This window comes from Empidonax traillii, unplaced genomic scaffold, assembly GCF_003031625.1.
Source record: "Empidonax traillii isolate 1590-97213 ecotype Southwest subspecies unplaced genomic scaffold, ASM303162v1 scaffold156:size1289327, whole genome shotgun sequence".
Lineage (NCBI taxonomy): Eukaryota > Metazoa > Chordata > Aves > Passeriformes > Tyrannidae > Empidonax > Empidonax traillii.
This window is the reverse complement of record NW_020955349.1, coordinates 82,334-106,216: the sequence shown is the minus strand read 5'-3', so window position 1 is coordinate 106,216 and position 23,883 is coordinate 82,334. Positions and strand designations below refer to the sequence as shown.

General features: G+C 46.0%; 1 protein-coding gene across 1 annotated transcript; it reads right to left on the bottom strand.

The window, feature by feature from the left end:
• Positions 1-1,660: 1,660 nt before the first annotated feature.
• On the bottom strand, positions 1,661-20,147 carry VWA2 (von Willebrand factor A domain containing 2). The gene is made up of 13 exons (XM_027884897.1): positions 20,099-20,147; positions 18,024-18,098; positions 15,869-16,002; positions 14,872-14,981; positions 11,033-11,227; positions 10,552-10,682; positions 9,754-9,886; positions 9,224-9,279; positions 8,281-8,388; positions 6,874-7,455; positions 6,007-6,558; positions 2,739-2,861; positions 1,661-2,034 (listed from the first exon to the last, which is right to left on the bottom strand). Exons 1-13 carry the CDS (start codon positions 20,145-20,147, stop codon positions 1,901-1,903), a joined length of 2,382 nt encoding a protein of 793 aa, XP_027740698.1. The 3' UTR covers positions 1,661-1,900.
• Between the last annotated feature and the right edge of the window lie 3,736 nt (positions 20,148-23,883).

Genomic DNA, 23,883 nt, shown 5'->3' with positions numbered 1-23,883 from the left:
CAGTTTAACAACAGAGGCAATGCTGAGCTACAGCCATGCCTAAGTAACATTAATAGATTACATTCTCTTTGTATCCCAAATGTCAGTCCTTCAACTAAGCCTCTATTCTGCTGTGCCTTAGGACACAGACAACCTACTGAAGTGACAGTGAAAAGAAAGGAAATTCTCCTTTCTCCTAGCCTGGTTTCTCCCACAAGGCATGACAGTGCTGCTCCTGTCTCAGTGCCAGCTTTTATCCCTGAGAGTGCTTTCAGACCATTCTTCTTTGGACAACAAACCTGCAGAGCAATTTGTGTCTCTCTTTGTCCATCTAATGTTACTATTCAAACATGGGGCCAGGACATCTGGGTGAGGGGATTTTTCTTCCTCCGTGAACAACACACGGTATTCTCTTGAGCACTGGCAGTCACAGCCTCCCTCCAGACCTGCTCCTGCTCTCCTGATGTGACAGACACCATGGGAAAGGCAGCAGGAACACAACACTGGGAACTCTGGGGTCAGGGGGAGCAGTTATGCAGATTTTACAGTTTCATGGGCAAATTGATCACAAGGTACAGTGAGGCTGATGCTCCAAAGCATGCAGGCCTGTGGCCAAACTGTCTCTGGAGACATGTGAACCATCACAGCCCACCAGAGACCACTGCAGAGATCACTGCTGTGCTAGGAACAAGATCAGCTTAAAACAATGAGGGGAGGCAGGAATTCAGTTATGCTCATCTGTCCAGGTTCAGGCCAGGACAAGCAGATTTCTCCTCATCCATCTCCAAAAGGAGAGCAAAGCGACATGGCAAAGCTCTGAGCCATGGAAACAGAACCAAAAAGGTGAGACTTGACCTCTTGGGATAGGCAAAAAAGAAGAAATAAGTATAGACCAGCATAGGAGAGAGCAAAGAGGTGGCCAGCAGGAAAAGGAAGAAAAAGGTGGGTGAGATCCTGGGAGTGAGGTCCAGGCCCCTTCCTCCTCTGGCTCACTCCCAGCACACTGCAAAGGCACTCATGAGACTTCCCTGGTCTGGTCCCTCCAGGTTAGCCTGTGGCTGGCAGACATAAGTGCTCCTGGAAGGGAAGGAATGGAGTTAAACCTCACAACAGGCAGATAAAGATCCAAGACCAAAAGATTGGTTCAAATCATGGTTCCATCCAGAACCTAAACAGACCAGATTTTTGTTGCACACACCCCCTCACTTGGTGTGTTTGCAGCACAGGTAACTGGATCTGACCTGGGTCAAATCTAAAAGAAAAGCAGTCAACACACCTACTAAAACCCAGCAACACACACTGAGTGCCAAAGCTCTGCTTTGGAGTTGCACCAATCACTAAATGCTCTTTAAAACCTCTCCTGGTTAAAAATAGGCAGCTACAAAACGCCCATGAAGATAAACTGTATTCAATCTCTCCAAATAAATTTAGAGAAGAAAGCAGCATGGACAACTTCTGGAACAGAACAGAGGCTTGTAATCAGTTCTCCTTCCTCTTCTTCGTCTTCCTGCGTGTAACAAGCCATTCACTCCAGCATCTGGCTTGCAAGTGTGTAATCTGTGTTATACCCCTTCAGCAGGAGCTCCAGAATTGCTCAGACTTCTACATATTTTGAGACAAGCTCAAAGGTCTCTCAAAATCTGTTTAAAAAACCAATCCCATGGCCCTAGGACCTGGATGAGGAAATGTAAAATTCCAGAAAAAAAAAAACCTTCGACACAAATATTTACTTCAATTATAAAAGAAAGAGAGCACTGGGAAGCCCAGTTTGTGCAATGCAGGAACTGGGAATGGCCTCAGCACAGTCCCTGTGCTGCAGCAGCTCCATCACTGCCAAGGACAGTGGTGGCTTGCTGGATTGTGCCTGTGAGTGGCAGTAAGTATTCCTGGAGGGAGAACTGGAGCGCTTGGCACATCTGTGTCAGTGTCTCTGATCCAGGTGCCTTTTGGTGTGCTGGAAGGCTCTGGAGAAGCGCTGCAAAACCCTGGGACTCCACTGCACATGGGAATGTGGAGGAAGAACTGGAGATCTTGGAGAGTCACCCCGGAGAACCCCTGTTGCAGAAGAGAAGCACAGATGTGGGATAAGGGCTTTAGGACTAAGGGATAGGGTCATGCTCAGTCCGTGACAACCAAACAAGCATTCTCTTGGTCTTAGCTGACAGGTGTTAGAGGTCACAGGCTGGAATTCAGAACTGCTGGGCTCAGGCAAAAAGCAAAATATTGGAGAAGGGGGAAACCCACCTAAATTGAGAACTTCCCCTATGGGCACAGGGCCCCCTCTAGGGAGTCAGAGACTCCCAACCTCCCAGCCATTGCTCCACTGCTGAAGAGGAGGAAGGCAATGGGGAGGCTTTTGCACCACAGAAAGCAGTGAAATCAACAGGGAAGGGGTTATGTCCAATAGAAATAGCTCCCTCCCATTAAAAGAGAGCCAGATCTTTCTATCTGGGTAGTCTAGGAGAGACTGTTTCTTCCAGCAGGGCAGAGGGAAAAGAGGAACAAAACAGAGTGGAAGATTATACCAAAATTTTTAGACCTTTTCAGGGTCCCCTCACAGCCAACTCAGTGAACGCATAAAACAGGGCACAGCTTCGTGAGAGAAGCCCTTGTTCCCCTCACTAGCCCAAACCTCTCCACTTCCTACATGATGGAGAGCACATCAGCACCACACAGCCTGAGGGAGGGGTGGCGGTGTGGGATGTGTTCGGAGGGGCTGGGCAGAAGGGATGATGTGGTTGCTGTCTGCTGATCCTTACTGCTCTCACAGTGGGGTCCTTCCCAGCCGTGGCACTCGCAGCGGTAGCTCCCAGGCCCCAGGATGCACACGCCCTGGTTCATGCAGGGGTTGGGTTTGCACAGGTTCACGGGGCTTTTTGCTTCTGCAACAGAACACAAGCAGAAGAAGAGCAGGCTCAGGTACACCTAGAGCATTAACAGCCAGGACCAACATCCATCAGGAATGCTGTAAAAGTAGCAGCAACTATATATCCCAGACATCAAAAAGTGCCAGCTAGGGCTAATGGGACGGGAAAAACACATTAGTGTGGCAGAGGGTGTAAATTCACAACCCTGGCTTGGCACAGAGGACTGCGTGTCAAGTGTCAAACTCCTCTGTGTTTAACCTACAGAACAGTTTTCCTAGATATCATAATCTGGAAGAGAATATTCCTAATAAAGCTTAAAAGAGTGACATCACGTTAGGCTGCATATCACAGAAAAGCAAAACAGAGCATCTTCGGAGCTGTGCACTGAACACATGAGCACTTCCAAGCTCCCCACATCCAGACACTAACAACACAGAGCAAGACACATGGCCTGCTCCAAGAGATTTACAATCCCAGATGCCACTGGAGTTCAAACCCCACTTTGTCCTATGTGATGACATAAGTTTCCACCAGAGAGGAACAAGGACAAAAAGTCAGCTGGGAAGCAAGGCTGGCATGAATGGAAAACAACACAGGAAAAATTTCCGGGCTTCTTTTCTAGGCGGCTTGAGAGAAGCCTGCAAACCAGAGCCCAAGTTATTAGCCCTGTTGTTGTGAAGTATGTGACAGCTTTCCCAACCCTCTTAACACAGAGCCCAGCTGGCAGCAGGGCTGGCAGTGTTTCATGCAGCCTTGTTGCCAACACACTAGATTAAGTAGCAGCATCCCAGAGGGATTTGCTTCCAGTCTGTTGGCAACGCCACGGCCGTGTTGGTAGCGGTGAGAAATTCCTCTGAACAACTGTGTGGTGTAGAGCTGCTAGCCTTACCCTTTGCTCCGTGGTAGGAAAAGCACAGAAGGAAGAAGGAAAGAATACAAATATTATCCCCCATCTGTCAGGGGGCTTTCTACAGCTTAACACACAAGATGCTCACTCTCCCTGTACAGATAATGATGATACATGCACATCAAGTCTCAACCCACACCTAACACTGGTGAAATTGTAATGGAAATTCTTTTTTTTTTTTTTTTTTTTTTTTTGACAGTCCTGAGACATCTCATTCTTTAGGTCTGGTTTATTTTATGTGGAGCCAAGGGGGGGTTCAAAAACATTTTTGTCATCGTGTGCCATCTCAGATGGGGCCCTACCTAACAGTGTACCCCCAGGGGATACATTTTCATTTCTACTGGGCTGGTAGAGCCACTGGCAATGAAAGCCAGGTCTCTTGGACACACTACTTATCCTCCAGGTGCTGCTGTTCCCCCGAGGACTTTTCCATGCTGCTCTGCTCTACATGTCATGTGTCCACCACATCCCTCCATGGCTGTTCCACAGGATAACCTCACAGCCCTTATTTGGGGGAATAAAGCAATTCCACCAGGACACGATTTCTCTGAACTCAAGCCTGCTGCTAACACAGTTTAATCTCAAATAAGCTTCTTGCACTTCAAGGATTATACCCTTTGATGATCCAAAGAACTTTTATTTCCATTAATCAGGTTTGTATACATTTAATCTGTGGGATCTTTTCTCTCTTAGACCCTGGGCCCTTTTTTTCTGGACATTTTTCACCTGAACCTCAGAATAAATACCATATGCCAGGTATCCAGAGGCAGGGTCTGTTTCTCAAATACTTTTATCATGAGTCATAAATTTTTTTAAGTCTTTTCACAGACCATGATTCTGTTATTGAGTCTTAGACTTGGGAGCAGAAGACTGAATGAAGGGCTTATCTTTACATCACCCTTGATCCTGGCCTATCTAGTACAAGCAGTGATTACCTGCACATAAAATGAAAGCAGCAATTCAGTCCCAGGAAATGATCTGTTATTACCCTGACTCATTGAACCTTGCTGTCTCTTCCCTTTCATTCGCGGTGTTTTATTTAATTTCATGGTACAGCACATTGTTTTTGTAATAACACAGCTGAAAGCACCACTGCAACAGAAACCCTTTGAAAGGCTCCAGGTAGAAATCATCTGCAGAGCCTGCCAGAAGATCAGCTCTTCACCCCAAAGACAGGGTGCTGTATTTCTTTCTAAGCCTGAAGGACACACGGGTATTCCTAAAGATGAAAAGGATCTCTGATGGTACTGAAGCTCAAACACGCTTCTTCATTTGATCTTATGAATGTGTTAAAACATGACAAAGGCAAATAACTAGATGTTAAACTTGGGCTATTCTGAATGAGAAGCAAAGCATGGCATTTTAACTAGAAGCACTTTCACCACCATCAACATCTGAAAACAAAGGCTGCTGTCCTTTCTGAAAAGCTGATTTTCATCAAACACAGGCACTCACACTCAGCACCCAAATGTTTCAATCTTAGTATTAGAGCCTTTTTTTTTTGCCCCCCAGCTGGGGACTGGCACTCAGGACTCAAAGTTTTGAAGAATGTCCACCATTTCCCTTTTTCTTTCCCTCACAAACATGAGTTTTTACATGAATATTTGAAAATTCCTCCCTCCCAATTCCGAGATAAGGATTTGGTCCTGCAAACGAAATTAATCACGAGCTGTCTGAAGGCCTAGTTTAGCAGTCCACAGGCTTCAAAATGGGCAGATCCCAATTTTAAGATTAAATCCTGTGCAACACAAATAAACTCTCGAAAGCCTAGTGAGACACTAAGGAGAAACAGGAGTAATGAGGATGCAGACACATCACTTTGAAAACACCTAGGGACAAAGTTGTTGAGCAAGACACTCAGGGATCAGCACAGAAACATGTGCCAGTAAGCCCACCCAGCAACACTGCAGGTGGTACAGTAACTCCCAGAAAATTCTACAGATTTAAAACAACATCAGAAAAAGAGCAAACTTCTTTTTTCTTTCAGGGAAAGCAGAACCTAGATGTAGCAGGGCTAGAAGGAGCCAGTCATACTGGCCAGATATGCCCAGTCTCACTCACTGGACTGAATCTTAGTTTGGTTACCATTCCTATAGGACTGCTTTGGACAGTCACCAGATCTCTATGTCACAGTTTCCCCATCTACAAAATGCAAACAATAGTATCGACATCACACTGTAAAGAATCAGAAAACCTACAATAACAGCAGCTGGTGGCACTAACATACAGAGTAAGGACTGGATGTCCTCTTACCTTCACAGATTCTTTCAATGATAAAGCCTTGGTAATACTGCAGGTCTTCATAGGAGGAGATGTGGACCAGGTAGCTGGGAGACCCAGCAACTCCCAGCAGCGTGTCCCTCTGTGCATCCCCAACGACAACCACGAACACCAGGATGCCGCTGTGCCTCAGCTGCTGAGCTGGGGCAGCTGCATCCTCCAGCCCACGCCCGTTTGTGAGCAGCACCACCACCTTGTTGACATCAGGCCTTGCTCCCTTCTGCACGGTCATCACGTCACCGTAAATACGCAGCAAGGCACTGCCAGCAGAGGCCGAGTCCCCGAGGAAAGGCGCCTGGTCGATGGCTTGCAGGACGGCAGAACTGCTTGTGTGGGTGGCCAAAGCAAACGCAGTGTGAGCTCTGCTGCCATAGACCACAAGGGCAATCTGGGTGACATCCCGGCTGATGCTGAAGTGCAAACAGCTGCTCCTGACAAAGCGCCTCAGACGCAGAAAGTTCTCCGGGCCAACTCCAGATGAGGCATCCACGGCAAATGCCAAATCAAGAGACTGTGCCTGGCAGCCTGGGTAAAAGAGTGCAAACGTGGTATCTTTCAGAACATACACGTACTCCTTTCTGACCAAAAAAAAAGCAGTGGGAGGAATTTGTGGGCAAAATTCAACACTGCACTGTGAAGTACAATCTGTGTCTGTCTCACACCAGTAGGTAGAGTTCCATCACAAAAATCATTCATGGAAGGTTAGTCCCTGGATATGTGACTGACAGAAACAAAACAAGGATAACTGCCATTCTGTCCTTCCCTCCTCCCCAGTGGAATTCAGAACACCCCTTCACAGTTTAGCAAGCTCATCCCACAATGCCCATACCAAAGCCTTACCTTCAGCGCTGTCCACACTGCAGATTCTTCTCTGCAGCTCTGGGATCCTGTTGAACAGGTCCTGGGGGTCCAAGTAGACAACTGTCTGCTGTGGATTGCCAGTCACCTTGGTCAGCTCTGCTCTCATGAAGCTGCTGCCTACACCAATCAAGAAGAGACTGTGGTCCTTCATGTACTGAGGAGCTTCCACCACTGAATCCTGGGACTTTGAGTCAGTGAGCAGGACAACCACACGGGGGAGATCATCCTGCACGTCTGCAAAAACTGGGGTGGTCCTAAAACGGTGCTCTGCAATGTACTGCAGGGCTCTGCCTGTCAGGGTTCTTCCTCCACTGAAATTCAAAGCATCAATGCTCTTCATGAGACTGAGTGTATCCTTGTGCTGGCCCAATTCAATGGCTACCCTGACATCATCATCGTACTGGGCCACCCCCACATTCATGGGCGAGTCCTGGCCCATCACTGCCTGGAGGAACCTCTTGAGGAAAGCCTTGTAGCGCAGGAACCCTTCCAGCGTGACCCCCGCTGAGCTGTCCAGCAGGAAAAGGAGATCCACGCTGCACTCCGGGCTCAGTTTTGATGCTGGAAAGGGAGACAGCAACCAGTCATTTACAGGGAATCGAGACAGGCACGCCAGGCACCTCAGCTGGAGCCTGCTGGGAGAAGGGACACTGTGTCCAGTAACCCAAACGTTTTGCCAGTCATGTCATGTCATGAGCTGCAGGACAACTGTGCCAAGAGTGAGCTTTATTTTGGTTGGTTGCCACGTAAGCCTTCAGAGACAGGAAACACCTGTAGGAGTCTGGGGGAATTCACGAACTTTTGGATGGCAAACTTCAAACCAGAAACGACAACTCCACTCTCTTAGTACAGTGGGCAAAACACTCTGAGTGTACACATTCACACACTGAAGAATAGAGAGAATCCAAGCACCAAACCCTCACCTGTAACACCCTGAGACACTGAAGAAGGAGTCTTGATTCTGGGGAAAGTAAGTAGAAGGCATTTTTTAATGAACAGGCCCTTCCTGGGTTCCTTACACTGAACTCCCCAAACCAGGACTTCCTCCTGGGCCCATGTGTACAGAGAGGGGACCAACAAACACATCAATGTGTCTCTCCCAGTTTCTCTGTTATCCTGATCACATAGCACCTGCATTTGGACCCAAAGGCAGCCACATCAGGGTGAGACTGGTGCTGTCCATATCCACGTGGTTTCTGAACAGCAGGATCCAGTCACTGGGCCTGACACAGTCATAATCACTATGGGAATAAACTTCGCCTGTCTTCTGGAGAAAAGCCCAAAGACTGCATCCCAATCCCAGTCATCCCCATGGCAGTGCAAAGGGCACCACAAAGGCCCACCACAGCTGAGAAGGAAGGAGGCAGAGCACAAGTTCACACCTACCACAGTGGAAGTCTCCTCCATACCCCACCAGGCAGAGGCAGTGGTATCTGTCCAGTCCCTCTGGGACACATGTGCCACCGTTCTGGCATGGTTGGGAGTCACAAGGGTCTAAATGGGACCAGCGGAGAGAAAAACAAGGACTCAGCAGGGAGCCTGCCCCTTCCCATCCTCTGCCAATGTGAGCATCACTGCTAATGGAAAAGGGGTCACAGCTCTGTCCCTCTTGCTGTGAAGTCTGAACTAACACAGGGACATGTGCACCCTCACCTCAATGGCAATTTCATTTTGGGATGGCTCTCCAGCAGGCTAGGACACGAGAGCAAACCAGACTGACCTCACTTTGTTTGCTTTGGAACACCACCATTGAAGCTCCATACATATAAATACAGAATTACTAAAGGTCTTGCTGCTCTGCCAGGTTTACAGCAGCAGTGAATGAGTCAGTCTGGCCTGCTGCTTGAAGAGTGTTGTACCGGCAAAGAAAATAAAGCTGCTGTCATCTGAGTTTGCAAACAGAACTGAAGGACCACAGCTATTTCAGAAGCCACCAAAACCAAGGCTGGCAATCAGCATGGGTCAGGATCCCTGCTGAACTGATGCTGTTCACGGTACCAGGTCGATGGCTGGAGGCATCGCTGCATACTCCCTTAGCTGGAGAGCAGTGATACCCTGCAAGCACAAACCTCTTCCACAGGCACACGAGTAGATGAGGATTCACAGATTCCTCCAGTAGAAGAAAAAATGACCAGAAGATATTTTAATCCAGAGGAACTCTGGTCATAGATATCCATGAGTTAAAAAAAGAAATGGATGAATTAGCAACTGCTTGCTAAGGATCACAATCTCTCATTCAGAACAATTTTTTTAGAATTGAAAGCAAAGCCCCGTCTTCTTATTCCTTCTTGCTTGGTAAACAAAAAATTTTGGAAAAGCAAAGTCCCACCTGGACATACAGTCCGGAAGCATCTGGATGGGTACTTTACCAAGACTCTCTTCCATCTGAAACAGGAAGAATAAGACCCATCATAAATTTAAAAATTAACAAAGTGTCTCAAGGTTGACTTCACTGTGTTTTCAATGGAACAAATTTTCCTTTGAAAACACAATTTTTCAAAACAAGTATTTCAAAATAAAGCATCCATTCTAAGTAGTGTTTTCTGACACTGACTGGAACCTCCCCATAGGAAAGCGATTCCTAAGCTCCCCCAGGGCAGTCAAGCAAAGAAAAGGGACCTTCCCGGCAAGGAAGAAAGCCTGAGTGAAAGAAAACAGAACCTGTCTCAGTTCCTCCTTTTACCTTTTGCTTCTCAGATCAGCCAACGGTCAGAGCAGAGCCTCTTCCTGGGACTAGAGACCATGTTTGCATCAGTCTTCATCCCAGTATAGAGTCAAGGTCAGAAAAAAGCCTCATTACTGTATCTCTCACGTTCTCTCAGCCCCACTCACTTGTAGAGCTGTGGGTGTCCAGCTCACCTGATGAAGGGGCACAGTGAAGCCTGCACTGCATTGGGCTGCTTTGAGCCTTTCCAACACACATAGTTCCCAGCCAGCTCTTTCACAGTCTCCAGGGTCCTGCGTTCACAAGGGTGGGATTCGACTTTACAGCCTGTAGCAAAGAAAAAATGCAAACTAGCATCAATTGCCTGAAAAGAGAACCATTTTCAGCTGCTTGCCAACAGCAGATCAAGCAGTGCTTCCAAGAGCCTCCAGGAGACCCCAGAAGGGAAATTTTCTGTCCACAAGTTCACCAGCCTACTCCACTTTCTGGGGAGCTCACTATTCAGCCTCCTTTGCTTTGCTATAACCTCACACTGCTGAGTTCAGGATTCAATTACAGCTTTTCAGCCCCCTTGCTGCCTTCATCATTCACGTATTTTATTTTCTTCTACCTTTGGGCCACTCTAGTTTTATCTTTTTAGTACTTCCAGCAAGGTCCTGGTTATTCCCCTTAATACATAGCCAAATCCATTAGAAAATGCCACACCATTCTGTTTATCCCTCTATCTCCCACGACATACACAAGGACTGATATTCTCATTTTCAAAGGTGAGCTGAGACACAGACAGACTTATGATCCTGCAGCTTAGAGCTATTTGAAGAGGTAGCTGGCAAGCACACCATCCAGTTCGGGCACCAGAAGTGGGTTACCTTGAAGTGCAACACCTGCTAATTCCCCTGTATGCTTCCTGATCCCGCCTCATCCTCCTCACTCAATGAACATGGTCCAACCTCAAAGCATGGGCACGAAGGTAGAGCTGGGAGAGGGGTTACCTGGAGCAGTGGTACTGCAGACAGAGCCAGTCAGGGCGCTGTACAGGCCATTGGCAGCATCATCAGCATCTCCAGCAAAGAGCAGGTGCCACTCGGGGGGCTCGCTGGCCAGCACCTGCAGCTCCTCCCACCTGCCAGGCAACGGAGGGTTCCACTGCTTAGTCTCCCCCCAAAAAACTGCGTATCAAAGCCAACCCTTGTGCAACAAATAGAGAGCTGACACAAAACCATGACGCTCGTCAATCAGTTTTCCAGGTTCCTCCTGTGATTAGCCTCAGGCAGTAGCACAGCTCTCCTGAGTGGAAAAGCTTTCCTCACTAACTCTGGTCCTCCTTGTACATACATCTTCCATGCCTGTATGTTAACCTTTAAATTCCCCTTGTTTCTTCCCAATACTCGTATCTGGCCCAAGACCACCCCTCACTAAGACCTACCATTTGCCTAGCTGGGCCTTCATTTCCCACTCTGGCAAGTTTCCTACCTTGGAAACTTGATTCCCACTGCAAAAACTGTGATGTGTCTCTCCTTCACCTGCATTGCAGGCATTGCAGTGCTGCCCTGGGACTTCCCATCCGAAACGATGATCAGGACTTCAGGGACACTTGAGTTTCTGCCACCAGGGAATCCCTTGCGGAGAATGTACTTCAGAGCCCGACCTGTCTCTGTGCTCCCACCTCTAGAAAACAAGGAGACAAAATAAGAAAAGCAGAAATCAAAGCTCTTCTGCTACTGATTTTATGATCTGGTTTTCAAATTTCCCTCCTCTAATAATGGGGAATATAGCATATTTCTGCTTGTTGCCACACAACACGTCCACAGAGATGGAGGGGTGTTCAAACTGACCTCTGAAGGGATGAAAACCAAGTGTTACCTTGGACCAAAGACAACAGAGGCAGATTTGAGCACTGATCCCAGGTTCTTCCCCACAAAACCATCTAAGCCCTCTTGCCTGGCCCCACAAAAGCTGTTTCTGGTGGTGCAAGGACCCACATACCTTCACATTTTGGCATATTTTGGCAATTTCCGTATTCCCTGTAGAAGGGAATGTTCCTGAGGAATAAGCTGATTAGTTCAATACTCAGCAATCCTCTCAGCAGCAAAGCACTAAACCCACAGCAGGATTCCAGTGCCAAAGGGGGCACATACCAGCAGTGACATAAATCAGCAGGTAAAACAGGCTGATGCTAAGCGTGAGGAAATGGCAGACATGAAGCCTTGCAGCTGTGCAATAACTCTCAAGGAAAACCAACCTCGAATGCAGTATAAGTAGAAAATAAGCTACAGCTTGCCAGAGGATAGCTTCAAAGATGCTTTAGAAATCCTGAGACTCATTTCTTCCGACATTATTAAAAAATAAGATTTGCTGACTCCTGGATGCCTCCTTAACCTGAGAGGCTGACTGCCCTGCTGAGTCTGTAGATACTGCAGCTGTCTGGGAGGTTGTGTTGCCCATCAGCACAAGGCCTAGGGAGGGACAGGAGAGGTCCCTCTGGCAGCAGAGCACACCCAAGAGAAGGGATTCTGAGTGCAGGCAGGCAGGGCTTTGGCCAGTGCCTGCACAACAAGATGCATGGTGATGGCATACTGGGTGTGAACTGGGAAGGAGCTCCTCATTGCAGAGAGTGCTAAAAATAAAGGAGAAGGGAATGAAGAAAAGGGGAGTGCTATACATACACAGAGATCTAGGAGGGGAAGGACAGGGTATGGTTATTTTCATGGACTGCACATTTACTCTCTTATTCGTCCTCCTCTGCTTTTCGGATTTAACTTAAAATGACTGTTAGAGATGCCTAGTCAAGACTGGATTCCATGTTCTGTGTCCCATGAAATGCCATCAAAATTATATATAAAACTACAATCTCTCTCGGGTTGAGGCAGGAATGATTATATTTTGAGCCAAACACTGAAGTTTTATTCAAGTAAAAGCCATGAGTAACATGATAGAGCCCTCGGAGAGGAGGTACTCAGCCAACACCACAGGCCTTGCTACAACACAACATATTGGGTAAAGGCTTTTCATCCCCTGTAAAAACTGAGGGCAAGCTCCACTGCAAGTTCTTCAGCTACTGTGGCCTACAAAGCATGATCTTCTTGTTGTTGGAGGGCTACATTTCTGCTTATCCCAAAGGGGTAAGTCCTGCATGGACAGGAGTCTCCCCTCTTCCTTTCTTGCTAGTTCTCCATCTGTAAAACCCAAGAGGTCTGTAATGTGCAATCCTCAACTGGAAATTTGATTTCAGCTCACTGGGAATATGGCACAGAGTTGGTGATAACACAGCCACTAGATCAAAAGAGATATTTCCAGCTGCCCTCTAATCCTGTCCAAGGAGCTGTGCTATGTATCACTTTCTTTGATTGCCCTTTAGGGTTGCTTTTACTGCCATCCAAAGAGAGCCATGGAAACCAAACCACAAGTGTCACTCCTTCCTTGGAGGATTCATGTTCTCTTACGTCTGTGTTGACACAAACACATCTCATTTGCTTTCTGAACATCCATCCTTTGCTTCAGCATCTGATTCCTGATTTGCTTATTCTAGAAAAGCATTTCATCATGCCCAAATCTGTCTTTTTTTCTGACCTGTATCTGTCAGACATTTCAGAGAGAAGTGCTGTGCATGAGGGAAAACACATTGTGTGTAGTCAGTGTGATGACTAAATCTTGATGAACTCAGAACACTGTGCCCATGTGAGGATCCCTGAGGATTAGAAAAAGTTAATGAAGAGTCTCTACACCAAAACTCATTAAATTCAGTTTTTTCTCAGTTTGCATTTGGAGGTATGCTGGGTTTTGACACAGTGGAAGTGTGCTTGAGGCTTTAGTCCAATAAGGATTTTCTGAGTCTGAAAGAGGTCTGGACTTCTCCTGCTGCCTTTCTTCAGGAACAGCACTAAGAAGGTTTCTCTACTGTAACAAGCTGCTGACTTATATGAAAGAAATTCATATAAAATTTAGCTTCTGAGATTACCATTGAATATGGCTGAAACTGGCCAACGAATTCCAAAGCTCTTTGGACAGTATTCACAGAGAGGGACCAACAGTCTCTGAATAAATCACAAAAGCTTCACTTCAGCACTGCCTCCTTCCAAGTGCTGTCAGCTCTGTGCCTGGAGCACAGGGCTCAACTCAGGAAGTGCCTCACTGGCCAAAAGGCTCATCAGAAGCACATCAAGGAGCCTCTCAACCAAGATCTCAAATGCCCAATTTTTTTTTTTTTTTCAGAAGCCAACTGGAATCCATCCATAACTATTTTATCTACTTCAAAATGTCAGCTTTTCATTTAAACTGAATCAAACAGCCAAGCACAAGGTCATTATTTCTGTTTGATCTGTCAGCATCCATCTGTTGTCATCAAGGAATTTCAGTGCCAGACACCAAACACTGCTTCACTTTCTCTGCTCTCACAGACTTTCAAGCAACAGCCAGAGAGGAGGATGTATCTTGTTTGCTGGAAAGTTTCTCCTGTAACAGTACACGAGAGGTTTTCTTGATTTACCAAAAGAAATACAGCAAAACCAGCCAACTGATCTTGCTTGAAAAATGCAGAAGCAATCACATTGACTGGCAATATGTACATCATTCTGAGAGCAGAAGACATACATGAGAAATGCTGATCTACCCTTTAATCCTAAAGCAGATAAGCTAAAAGAATAGACACCCACAGGCCATAACCATTACCAAAACAAGTTTTATTTTGGGCTGATTGTCAGATCCTTTGTAGATCCAAATGTATTTCTCTGAGATTAAAAGGTTGGATTCTAAGAGGCTCTAAGGACAGTGCTTCTTTGGACTTCTGGCTCCATTGCCTGAGGTCATGGGAAGACATCCAAGTCTTAACATTCAGGAAGAAAAAAGGTTTCCGCCTGAAAACCTGATCCTCTTGAATTCAGCAAGCACACATGCACAGACATCTACAGACCAGCAATTTGTCACTACCTCTCAGGACAAGGGAAACCGTAACCACCAAAAAATGAAGCAGCACACTGTCCTGCCTTGGCTCAGCCATGAGGGAACACCATGCCTGCTTTTGCATGGAGGGTGAAACCCAACTGCCTGGAACAAATGGCCAGAAAAAAAAATGGAATTTACCGTGTTATAGGAGGACTCTGAAAACTTTCTCCCCTATCAACTTTCCCTGACAAAGACCAGGTTGCATGTTTTTAGCAGGTTGTGGATTATGGACCACAGTATTCATTCACCTCCCTCCTGGGGGGCACCACATAGTGTACAGGCAGCAAAATAGATGTCTGAATCTCACAAAAATCTCAGTCCAGAGATTATTCAAAGCCCAGAAAAAGAGAAGAGCTGTAAAATAAGCTGACCTGAACAGAGTCCTCTTGATTCTCTCTTTCACTTCTTGTTTGGTTAGATAAGAATCCAGTGGGAATTCAAGGTGGGGAGTTGAGCTAAACTGTATCATTCCCACACGCACCTAAAAGAAAAGATTAAAGATTATGAAAGGTGTCTGTGCAAGTTTACTCTTTTGATCAGTTTACAAATTTGGGGAGAACAAATTGTATAGAGGCAAACTCTGCTTTCCCTGTTGAACCTCTGGCACTCTAAATGAACTCAAAATAGACCAGAGACCCCAGTGTTATCTATATAGACTATAAACAAGGCAAGAAAGTTCATCTACAAGCAACAGGAGCCTCTACTGCAGTTACAGGCAGCTTAGGATTTATATTTAGATCCTAGTAGCCTCAGGGACAGTAAGTTTATAAATATCACCTTCTATACCAACCCATTTAGACACTGGGCAGGAAATCTTTCCATTTACTAGGAGCAGCTCCCTCCGGCACTAAGCACAGTAGGAAACACAAACCAATAATTTTCTACAGCTTCCTCTAAAACCATTTTCTATAGTTAAAAATGCAAATGGACTAAATTGTCTGTATTGGGCAATAGATCCAGAATATTTCACTGAAGTCTGACAAGAAGTTTTATGGAATGTGACAACTTTGAAGTCGAAAAGGCTACTGATTTTCAGTCCAGTCTATGTGAGGATTAAGTGAAAGACTGGGGGAGGGATGATATTTTAAAAACAAGACAAAACACAACACTAAATCTGCCAAGAGTAAACGTTTAGATTCTTTTGCCTAAGCCTACACTGCAGTTGGTTTGTAGATGCAAGCCTTTTAGCCAATTTACTGTGTGCCACAGAAAAATGCCCCTTTAACCTGAGCCCCTCCAGCACCTCTCAAAGCTTCACACACGCACTGGGGTTCCTTTCCATCACTGTTCAGGCTGCAGAAAGCTTCCTGTGCTTTCCACACATTGCCAACCTCCTTGAAACTTAGATGAGACATTCCTGACACTCACTCTGTCTGGATGGATGTCCAAGGCATCACAGAGCTTGCCTGCAAAGTGCTTGGACCTTTCAAAGCTTCCTCTGCCAATGCTGTAGGAGCCATCCAAGAGGAAAAGGACATCTAACGAAGCAGAGCACTGCATCACTGGGAGAAAAAAAAATACATACACTGTGAAACTGCACTTCGTTCGTCCCACTCTCTGGAAGCAGACAGTCAAGAGGTGAAAATCCAGACAGACAAACGGACTTGCAGACGGGGGCAGCCCAGTACTGACGTCCCATAGCCCACAGGCACTCGTGCTCTGGCCTGCAGCAGCTCCAGCTTAGCTCTCACGGTCCACCAGGTTTTCACCTCAGAGTCCAGGTCCCCAGGCTGGTTTGCCACCTCAGTGTAAGCACAGGAGCAGCCGATGCGGTGCAGCATCACCAACCGCAGGGAGAGCTGCTCGGGCTGTGAGGACGTGCAGGGCTGAGCAGCAGGGAGAGGCAGCAGTGCCGGTGGGACCTGTGGGCTCTTCCAGTCCAAGGCAGAGACAGGAAGTACAGGAGGCATTTGCAAAGTGCACAGAGTCCCATGGAGACCAAAGTGTTTCATCTGCAGCACATTTTTCAAAACGTGCTCTTATTTTTGTAATCATGAACTCTCTGAACAGCTCCCAGACACTGACAGAAACACTTTTCACAGGAATCTGCCTTTTTATCTTGTCTTCAGGGATGTGTCCTCATATCACCCCTGCCTGCATGAACACAATTGCTCCCAAGTACAATTTATTATGCTTTTGATAATTTCATTGGCATAAATAAATGAATAAATGGCAGTTTGCAGACTCTGAAGAGTTATTTTCAAAGCATTTAAATGGAAATTTTAAAGTCTCCTCTGCAGCATTTACCAGAACCAACTTCAAGGGAAACTGAATCCAGAAGCTCAGCACAGAGAGCAAGCACACCAAACCTTTGAGCCATTTCGGCTGGTGACTTTACTCTATCCCCATTATTATAATCTTTTTATTATCATCACTTTTCCCAAATCATTTCTGCTAGCCAAAACCTGAATTTGTAATTACGGTTTTCTCATACCAGATCACAGGGACTGAAAGCTGTAAAACATTCCCTTCTGGGTCACTGGTTCTTCTAACAGGGCACCCAGCCTTGCCCCGGAGCACCGTGCTGAGGACAAGCTGGCGCACAGCCCCTCTTCCAGCGCTGTCCCGGCTTGTCATCCTTGTCCTCCGAGCCGGGCTGAACGTGGAGATGCAACAACCTGGTTTGTTGTCCCTGCCCCCACCTGCCTGCCTAAGCATGCACAGAGAAATCTGCTGTGCCCCCACCCCGGACTGGACTCAGCATGGAGAAATGCTCCTCAGGTTGCTCTGGAGGAGCCGAGCAGTACGAGGAGGGGGCTCCAGCTGCAGCCACGGAGTTTTCTTCCTGGGACTTGTAAGCAGGATGTCTGCAGCCCACCCAAGGACTTGTACAGCAGTGAGAAACACCCAAACACAGCACCTCGGGATGGGATGTCTGAGCTGAACACAGGGTGCTACAGGATGGGGCTGGAGGGCATTGCCAGCATAGGAAAAAAATGTAATTTATGACTTGACAGCCAATAGCAAATAATGGTTAGCAGGATAACACACAACACAGTTTACCAGTGATTGCAAGTACATCAAGGGAGCTGCAGGTGAACACAGTTTGCCAGCCAGCCAGAGCTGTGTCATCCCTGCTCACAGCATCGTGACTGGTGCTGGCTTTACAGCCTGAAAAAACCACCCACGTGGGAGGTCTGATTAAGTCTGTAATTAAACACAGCTCTCTAAATCAGGGTTGCCTAAAGTCAGCTCTGAAGGAACTGACAGAAACACCAGCCAGCTGGCAAACAGCCAACTGGGGGAAAACAGAGTAGGTTGCATCCCAGAAGAGCCAACATCAATGAGGAAGAAAGCCATGCTAGGGCAGAAGCAGCCACAGTGCTGTGCTTGCCAGATCATTGCTGGGGACTTTATGGACTGAATGGGTGCAATAAATTTAAAAAAACCCAACCAAACAAAACACCATAAAAAAAAAAAAAAAAAAAAAAAAAAAAAAAAAAAAAAAAAAAAAAAAAAAAAAAAAAAAAAAGGAAGAAGGAAAACAGAAATAGAAAGGACTTGCTTTATAAAGCAAACTTACACTTGACAGCAGCTGAGATCTTGCCAATCATCTCCTGGTCAACGTGGATTTCTAGTACACCCAACACGAGCAAAACTGGGATTAAACAGATAATCACCCATGAACACTACAAACTGCCTTACTAATAAAAAAAAAAACAACAAACCCCAGAAAACCCCATAAACACTTTAATCTATAACAGCAAAAAATTCTGGTTTGCTATATACATTTCACATTTGCAAAAAAATCATGTGGTGACACAGCAGCTTATCTATGACAGGAGATTCCTTCTAGCAGAGACACAGAAAGGATGAAAAATGCCAAGGACGTGACTCCAGCACACAGGACAGTCCCTATGCTCACTACATGCAGGGATAGTGCAAGAATGAGAGCTAGACCAAACCTAGGCTTCTGAGATTTCAGTCATAAGCACTGGAGAAATTCATGCACTTTTAATGTGATAACAACATCAGCTTTTCCCATATCAATTAGACACTTCACCTACAGACCAGTCACATGTGTTCCCATTTTCAGAAAAGCTGTTTCTCCACGTATATTACCTTCTCTCCTTCTGTGTGAAACTGTGTTTCAGAAGTTTATTCCTAAACCTCCTGGAGAGGCACTAACTTGGTTCCTCAGAGGCAATGAGAATATGAAAGCAGGAACCACCACAACATCTTTTTAATTACTGTGGCAAAAATGAGAGGGGGGGACATGACATGACATGTAAAATTTGGGGGGGTAGGGGGGTGTCCCCTCATTTTGTTAAAAGGAAGTGAGGGTTCATGGTTAATTGGGATGTTTTTATAACTCTAAGAAGTGGGGAAGCCTTCAGTTTTTGGTTTACAAGACCAGTGTTTTATATAAACTCTTAGAGTAGTTCGAATTTTAGTAGTTTGTTTTCTAGTGTCCCGATGATTGGGAATAGAACGAGGAGAATGGTGAAGCAAGTGAGTGAGGCTGGTTGGCCGATGACGATGAATGGGTGTTCTACTGGCTGGCTCCCAATTCATGTGAGGATGAGGAGGTTAGCTGCTAGGGTTCAGAACAGAAGTTGGGAAAGGGGACGCGAGGTTATTGCACGTTGTTTTGATATATGGAGAAATGGGGCTAGAAATAGTACTAGGACGGAGGCAGAGAGGGCTAAGACTCCTCCGAGTTTGTTAGGGATGGATTTTAGGATGGTGCATGCGAAGAGGAAGTACCATTCTAGTTTAATGTGGGGGGGAGTTACTAGTGGGTTGGTGGGCGTGAAATTTTCAGGGTCGCCTAGGTTAGGTGAGAATATAGCTAGTGTTATTAGTGGGAGGAGGAGGATAATGAAGTCTAGGATATCTTTTGTGGAAAAGTATGGGTGGAATGGGATTTTGTCACAGCCTGAGGAAATTCCTAGAGGGTTATTTGATCCTGTTTCGCGAAGAAAGGCTAGATGGATGAAAGTGAGGCCTGCGATTACGAATGGAAGGAGGAAGTGGAGGGCGAAGAATCAGGTGAGTGTGGGGTTATCAACTGAGAATCCACCTCAGGCTCATTCTACAAGTGTTTGGCTGATGTAGGGAATTGCTGAAAATAGGTTGGTAATTACTGTAGCGCCTCAAAATGATATTTGTCCTCATGGGAGTACATAGCCAATGAATGCAGTTGCTATTAGAGCTAGGAGTAGGATGACACCTGTATTTCAGGTTTCTTTATAGAGGTAAGATCCATAGTAGAATCCTCGTCCGATGGGTAGATAAATGCAGAAAAAGAAGAAGGATGCTCCGTTTGTGTGAAGGTTTCGAATAAGTCAGCCAAAATGTACATTTTGACATGTGTGAGCGACTGATGTAAAGGCTAAAGAAGTGTCTGTGGTGTAGTGTATTGCTAGTAGAAGGCCAGTGATGATTTGTGTCATTAAGCAGATTCCTAGGAAGGAACCAAAGTTTCAACAGGCTGAGATGTTTGATGGCGCAGGGAGATTGATGAGAGAGTCGTTTACTATTTTTAAGAGCGGGTGGTGTTGACATGACATGACCATTCCTCAGAGGAATGAGACCAGAGGTGGGGAAGCACCTGAGGCAAAAAACACTACTGCAAAACGATAAATTTAAACATACCTTGGGAAATCAGGAAAATGCAGATGGATGGAAGCGACAAGAGGCTCATGCTGACAAATCTGGAGGAAGATAAAAAAAAAGAGAGCAATAAGAATCCAGTTCTTAAAGCCAGTTTCTTTACCTGCAGCTGATGTGTCTCTTTGCTGGGTGTCTCAGGTGATAGGCTCAGAAGCACTTTGTCTGCGGGGCAAAAGTAACTCCTGCCCCGGGGACAAAAATGTCTACCTCAGTACAGAGTCAAAAATAATATTTTTTATTTTTTTTTAAACCACAGCCAATCAGTCAAAACTCCTACTTTTGTACCCAGATTCTCACTTGGGCCATTTAAATATGATGACAACTTACACAAAGCTAAGTAAGATTATAACCACATGTACCTTATATGGAGGAGTGAAACAAGAGAGGGGAGAGAGAGGTAGAGGGGAGAAGAGATCTTCTTGACAAGTACCTTCCCAACATGGCTTTCAGCATCTGCCACTGGCTACCATGGTCAACTGTGCTACCTGCAGGTGCACAACTGCACCTACAACGAGCCAAGCACCCGGCTGAGAAGGGACTGGTGTCTCTGTAGGAAAGGGGAAAAAAAGGCTTGCAAGTATTCTTGCTAAACCTGCCTGACATGAAACACCACCACGAGCAGCTTTCCTGTGGGTATCCAAACAAACACAGCCCATTTCCACAGGCCCAGTTAATGTCACAAACACTACTTCGGGGCAAATGCTTCTCTTTCATCGGGACAAGTAGGAGAAACTTAAAGGTACTGCTCAGCTGCTTTAATTAATTACCACCTCTTCTCAGAGACCCGTCTTGCAACAAAAGGTATCTCCAGCTCATTTTTCAAACTGTCCTCCTTTAATAGGGGAAGAAGCAGGAAAGATTACACTGCATATTCATTAGGACATATTCTTAACAAGCCAAGTGACCTCCTGTCACTGCCATTACAACTCTGTGGTGTTACAACTTTCAGCACTGCACCGGGGAGGACCCACCCCGGCTTGCAGAGGGGAGCCCCCTGCTACGGGCTCATCTGATGTTCAAGCCAACCTTGTTGCTTTCTCTTTCAGTCTCTTTCAGCTTGTTTTCCCTAAGTAAATTTTACTTTATTCTTTTGGCTGAAGTTTGGAGGCAGGAGGCCACGTCTCTTAGGAGCTCCGGGCAGCCCCTCTGCCCAGCCACAGGCACAACCTGAGGACTGAGGGCAGCAAACACTGCGAGCTGAAACGGAAGGGGGGAAGAGGAAAACAACAGGGAAATGTTTAACTTCTCCTTAAACATCACAAATTTCAGTCTAAAAGTTTTGACAGGGTTTTTCTCCAAGCGATAAACATCATTAAATTTCCGTAAGATGCTCTGCAAAACCAGCTTCTTTATTCTCCTCCCCCCGTTTTACAGCAAGAGAGATTTGACAGGTTGTTTTTCCTCTGTGCAATAAGGGCTCTGTACATAAAAAGACATCGATCTTGCAGCACTGCTCACAGGGGGGATTGTCAAAATCAGCAGACCACAGATCAGGCCTTGTATGGCCCACAAATTACAGAATAAAAGACACTTTTCTGACCCAAGAGTTTGAGCCAAACTGTGTAGCTTGTTCTGACAGAAGCACTCATGCTACTGACTTTGCCTCTGGCTAGAGCAGCAGGAATGTCTCCATGAATGCCTCACCTTTTTTATTTTTTGTGGGATGGCACATGCAAGACCACCCAAAGGAGGCAGAGCTGCCTCAGCACCACAAGCACTCTGGACTGGCATGTAGCAGTGGGCATCCAGGGTGGGTGCTGGGAAGAAAGGTTTTATGGAGTGGCTGAGAAAAAGGGGATGGGCATCTGGGGAAATTTGGTGTCTTAGGACAAACCAATGGCAGCATAAGAAAAGAAACAAGCAAAAAATACAATTTACAGTGAGGTTATAAGAGCATACAAATAACCTACTGAGAACTAATTCAAGGCTATGGGTTCCAGTGCAATTACTGTAATTGTTTTTGTCACCCCCTGCCCAGAGCCGTGCAAATCTGGAAAGGGAGTCTGCAGCTGGGTGTCTGGCCTGACCAGCACTGCCTTGCATCAGCCAAAAACTTCCACACCTGAGGTGGATCAACTACTGATCTACCTATGCCACAAGCAGGTGTGAATGGTTCCCAAAGAATGAACAGGGAGAGGATCACACTCCCTGTGCCCTTGCAGCAGTCAACTGTTTTGTGCCCATCAGCAAACCAACATATCTCTGCTTTATTCCTTAGATGTAGCATCACACCACACAGATACCTTTGTCCAAGAGCTTCCCAGAGGCACAAGAAGACCTTAGGTTTGTCACCTCACCGGAATTCCAAGACATAAGACCTCTGTTATTTCACTTGGCAGTATTGCTGTCCCAAGAGCCTCCCCTGCCTGTGTTCCCAGCCCTGCCGAAGGGGGGGTTGCTGTCTGCAGCAGAATCAAACTGCTGGCTAAAGAGCACCAAGCTGGTTGTTGAAGAAGTCAGGCCTCACACCACAGACACCAGCTTGGAAGGGCAAACCTCATAATACCCCAAGCAGGAGTAAGAACTTGGAGATTGCTGTGATGAGTCTCCCTCTTGAGGAAACAGAATTCTGGTCTGTCCTTCCCAAAACACTTGATACTGTCAAAAACAAGGAATTGCACTTTTCCAAGCCTGTCAGCTGCAGTGATTCCCTAAAGCAGAGGCTGAAGGGAGAGAGGAAACATCCTTTTTTGACATCTCTGGTATTCAATTCAGTTCTCAGAATATGAGACATGCTGAGATTATCTCACCTGGCCCCTTTTACAAAACTAATCCTGATGCTCACCTTATCTTCCTGCTGCATCTCTGTGAACCCCAGGGACAAACCACAAGCCTGGGAATTAGCTCCATGGCATCACTCCCACAAACATGTACAAACTGTTACCCTGCATGCATTTTCAGAACAGCAGCCTGTGGGCTCTTCCTAAAGGCCCTACTCTAGAAAGTAGGAATCTTGCACGGGTTTTTTTGTTTGTTTGTTTCTGAAACTGTGGTAGGGTCAAAAGAGACTTACTTTTTAGGTCATTTCATATACTTATTCCTTTTAAGAGTCTTCCTGGAAGACCCAGACATCTTTAGGAACACACACTGAAGATGATGTGGTCGATAGCCCAGCACAGAGAAGATGAGGAATGGCTCAGCACACACACTGCCTGTGCAGCACAGCCCTCTCTGAATGAAGTGAGAAAACGTGGTTGTATGTGTGACTGGTCTCACAGTAATGCCTCATCTTTACTATGCAAAATAAACAAAACAAAACAAACAAACAAAAAAAAGTGGAAGTCAAACTAGCACAAGTCCCCATGAAATAATTCTCACAATTATCAGGTCACATTTTCTGTTCACATTTATCTGTTCACATTTTCCCAGATAACGTGGAAGCAAGGTCCAGCCATCTCCATTTCCTTTCCAGTCCAGGACACTGGGGAAGGCATCTTCATTCCTCTTTAACTTACACAGAAACCGAGGCAAGGAGAGACAAAGTGTCTTGTTCACAGGTGCATGAATTTGTATCACAACTAGGAACCAGCCTGAGTCCTCCTCTATCCATTGCACCACATCAGGAAAAGCTGCTGTTGCTGTATTCAAAGACAACAGCTATTCTTGTTTCTTTACGAAGTGCAAGTGTCCAAATATATTACACGTATCATCAAGATTTGATCAAGTTGTTTTTGCGTCTTCTGCAGAAGGATTTTTGTTAAGGACATGAGACACAACCTGTTGGAAAGCCTGCCCTGGCAGGTTTAGCACTTTCCCTTGGCCGCACC